Source organism: Juglans microcarpa x Juglans regia, chromosome 2D (genome assembly GCF_004785595.1).
Source record: "Juglans microcarpa x Juglans regia isolate MS1-56 chromosome 2D, Jm3101_v1.0, whole genome shotgun sequence".
Lineage (NCBI taxonomy): Eukaryota > Viridiplantae > Streptophyta > Magnoliopsida > Fagales > Juglandaceae > Juglans > Juglans microcarpa x Juglans regia.
Window position 1 is genome coordinate 28,848,832 of NC_054596.1, and position 4,111 is coordinate 28,852,942.

The window sequence follows — 4,111 nt, forward strand, 5'->3', positions numbered from 1 at the left end:
GATAAGATATGCAAGATCAATGAAAAACATGAGATGCATGCTAGATATGCAAAAAAATCTGTATTTGTCTCCCATCCAGATTCCTCATCATCTTTCATAAAAACTTTAATGCACATTTTCTTACAAAGAACATTATTCACTTTATCTTTTAAAAAAATATAACATTTATTATTTAATAGAGCCATCATTAACATAACATATTGTGACGCCCCAGCCCCCCGCTTAGGATTTGACAGAGACTGAAGCGTCTAAACATGTAACTACATACCCCTCGTACATGACAGTTAAGATGTAATGCACCTAATGATAACTAGCAGTATGCAGTATATCGCAGTGGAAAGTCTACTTAGATCAACAAATAAGACATATATCATGGTACCAAAGCACATAATCCCAAAACAGAAATTTCATATATAAGTCATCAAACGACTTGATTGTTCCAAAGAGACTCCTAAAACATAGGACCATTATGTCAAATGTTTTCAAAATAAGTCATTAACGAAATAGGTTCCATAACATAAGTCCTTTAGTGAGATTGATCCTACTTGGTCTTGTCCTAAATCAAAATGCTCTCCCCAATTATTCAAAAAGCTGTAATACCTCAGTCATGAATTGGTCGGCAATTTCCAATCTTTCTAAAGGCGATGACTCCTAAGAGACCTCATGTCTCTCTGGAGACACCTTAGGCTTTTGGGGAGCTGGTCTCTTGTGTTTTACCATTACTATCCTCTTGGGTTCTTGTCACAATTCCTCTTAAGTAGAGGAATGGTAGTGGAAATCTCAACAATGAGATTTCGAGAAATCTCAATAAGTAAACAAATAACATGTAGCAAATATCATAAGCATATATAAGCAAACTTAAAAATGAATGCATGGACATGAGACTTTACTTATGCATTGACTTTTTCAAAAAGAAAACACCGTATACATCATGACTTTCATAATCCTTTCTTTCATAAAACATCTTTCCATCATTTTCATACATGTTCATTTAACATACTTGTGAGCTCAGGTTCTTGTTCATATATCATAGCATAACTTTGAGCTCAAGGCTTTTCTTGACATTTAACTTATAAACGGATAACCCATGGCTCCCCTATGCACCGTGTGCTCCCTGCTAGTTACCACGTTAACTATTGGCCACTTTGACCAAGGTGACTACGTCTTACTATTAATCATTCATATTACGACAGTTCACTTTTTGCCTTCATTGTAGGGTACCCACTAGCTTTAGGTGCAACCCCGCTTCGGTATCATTTTCTTTTAGGAACCATTCAAGGCTCGTCGATTGTACTTCATCGACCCAAGGGTTTCCACTCCATTTTAGACACTCCTGAGTGGACAGGGGAGTTCCACTAAGACATTTTCTCATCCTAGTCTTGGGGTCATGACAAAACTTTAAAAGACCCTTTTTCTTTTTAAAAGATTTTCACAATCCCAATGCATGTGATAGTTTTTTTTAAAGAGAAATTTGATCTCATTATAATACGAAAGAGCTTACAACAAGGGGAATAAACCAAACGATAAAACGCTTAAGGCTTATAACATCTCTTTAGTAACAATATGCTCAATACAACTTGGACATTGTTCAATATCATATAGATCCTCCATGCTTTCCAGTCCAACTTTTGCCAATTGGTGAGCTGCCATGTTGGCTTCATGATTGGTATGTGTGGCTATCCAGGTGGTGCATCAGTCCAACACTTTGCTAGTGTCTCCTATGAGACAACCTCCTATAGTCCAATTTGGGGTGCTGGTATGTAGCAGATCAACCACTTGCTTTGAATCCCCTTTAGATGGACTCGAGATAGGCCTAACTCCTTACAAAATATAGCTGCTAGCAATAAACCATAAGCCCCTGCATCAAATGGGGTGCCTCTGAGGAGTCTGATAGCATGAAGGGTGCCTGTGACTTGACCTTGGTGATCTCTAATGATTACCCTAATGCCAATTTTCCCCTCTCCAGGCCTCATAGCAGCATCCCAATTCACCTTGAAACAATCCTCAGCAGGCTTGGACCACTTTGGCTTCATAGTGGGAGGTTTGACAGTAGCACCCCTTGAGTCCTTGAGTGCCTCTCTAATGATAGTAATGCAGTCTTGGCCTGTTGGTAAAGCATTGTAGGATGTTTGAAAATTTTGTCATAGATGAACTCATTTCTCCTTGTCCATATGCCTCTCAAGATAGTAGTTACCTCTTCAAGTTCTGGTGTGTTAAGAAGGTCCACTTGAACTTCCCAAATGTCAAAAAACAAATCACTATAAAAGTTCAACTTTTGCACTTTCTTACCAATTTGACACCAAACATCCTGAGCTGCTATACATCCCCATAAAACATGTCCAGATGTTTCAGGATACTACTTATAAATGGGACGTGAGTTGGTTTCAACTACCTTCCTCCTTTGTAGATTAGCAAGAGTTGGGAGAGCCTCGCTACATGCTTTCCATATGAACATTTCTTTTTTGCAAGAGGTATATCCAGCTTCCATAATTTCTTCCAAATCAGTGTTTCTTTGGTTTTATCAAAAATCCAGATGTCTATTCATGTCTCTGCTGAGATGATACGAACTTTTTACAGTGAAGAGGCCATTATTTATCCAAGGCCAGATCATCACATCATCCCTACCACCCAAGCTAATAGGAATAACTTTAATGGCTTCAATTTCCTGGTGAGAGAAGAGTTCCAATAGAAGGGATTCCTTCCATTTTTTCTCTTGGGGATCTATGAGATCACTGACTTTCTCACACCAGCAATCTGCATCTCGAGTGGATATCACCTTGCCTGACTGAAAAACTAGGATCCAGCTGTCTTTCCAAATGTTCACCTTGGTCCCATTACCTATCCTCCACATGTGTCCCTTCCTTAGTAAATTTAACCCTGCTTGAATACCTCTCCATGCAAATGATGGTCCTGGACCCAGTCTTGAATTTAGCTGACCCCCTAAATGAAATACTTCTATTTAAGAACCATGGACACCAAAGAGTTTGGATTCTGTATAATCCTCAACCCTTGCCTCGATAATAGAGCTAAGTTGAACTTTTTAAAATCCCTGAAGCCAAGGCCTCCAGATTCCTTGTTAGTACTGATTTTGTCCCAACAAACCCACTTAATTTTAGATGTATCTTCATTAAAACCCCACCAGAATTTCCTAAGCAGTTGGTTCAGTTTTCTGATGATAGAGACTGGAAGCAGAAACATCCCCATGGCATATATAGGAATTGCTTGGAGAACTTCTTTAAGGAGAGTTTCTTTCCCCGCTACAGAAAGGTGCTTTGTCTTCCAATTTGCTACTCGAGACCATGTTCTATCCACAAGGGAATGGAATGCTGAAACTTTTGCTCTTCCCACAAAAGTAGGCAATCCCAAGTATTTTTCAAAAGCCCCAGATGATTTTAGTCCTACCAACTGCAAGACCTTTTGTTGGGTGACAGGTTTGGTATTCTTGCTAAAAAAGATTGAGGATTTTTCTTTATTCAACACCTGACCCGAGGCCCTTTCATAAAGATTAAGGATATTAAGAACACAATTGAGCTCCTCAGTGTTAGCTTGGCAAAACATAAAGTTGTTAGCTGCAAAGAATAGATGGCTTACTGAGATTGGACCTCTCCCAATTTGAACAGGTGTTAAAGCCCTACTTCTCTCAGCTCTATTCAATATGGAAGTCAAGACTTCAGCACATAGTATAAAAATGTATGGGGATATAGGGTCCCCATGTCTGAGTCCCTTGAAGGCCAGAACTTTTGTTGAGGATCCCCATTAACAAGGATGGAGCAAGACACTGAGCTTAAGGCAATTTTGTATGGTGTTAATCCATTGCTGAGGGAACTGCATCTTGGACATTACTGTAGGCACAAAGCTCCATTCGACTCTGTCATATGCCTTGCTCATGTCAAGTTTTAGAGCCATGAAACTTTTTTTTCCTTTCATCCTTGTGTTCATGGAGTGTAAGACCTCATATGCAACTAAATTGTTGTCTATGATTAACCTACCAAGTACAAAGGCACTCTGGTTCAAAGAAATGAGCTTGGGAGGATGGTTTTCAGCCTACTTGCAAGGGTTTTTGAGACAATTTTATACATGACATTGCACAAACTGATGGGTCTATAATCAC

The 4,111-nt window shown here is 39.1% G+C and overlaps 1 protein-coding gene across 1 annotated transcript; it reads right to left on the reverse strand.

The window, feature by feature from the left end:
* Positions 1-2,955: 2,955 nt before the first annotated feature.
* Positions 2,956-3,906, reverse strand: LOC121249421. Its single transcript, XM_041148132.1, has 2 exons — positions 3,762-3,906; positions 2,956-3,668 (listed from the first exon to the last, which is right to left on the reverse strand). Exons 1-2 carry the CDS (start codon positions 3,904-3,906, stop codon positions 2,956-2,958), a joined length of 858 nt encoding a protein of 285 aa, XP_041004066.1.
* Between the last annotated feature and the right edge of the window lie 205 nt (positions 3,907-4,111).

Coding starts and splice junctions, on each gene's coding strand:
- LOC121249421 (XM_041148132.1), bottom strand. CDS start 3,906: ATGGCTCTAAAACTTGACATGAGCAAGGCATATGACAGAGTCGAATGG. Junction 3,669..3,761: donor CAGTGTCTTGCTCCATCCTT/GTTAATGGGGAT, acceptor TATGTGCTGAAG/TCTTGACTTCCATATTGAAT.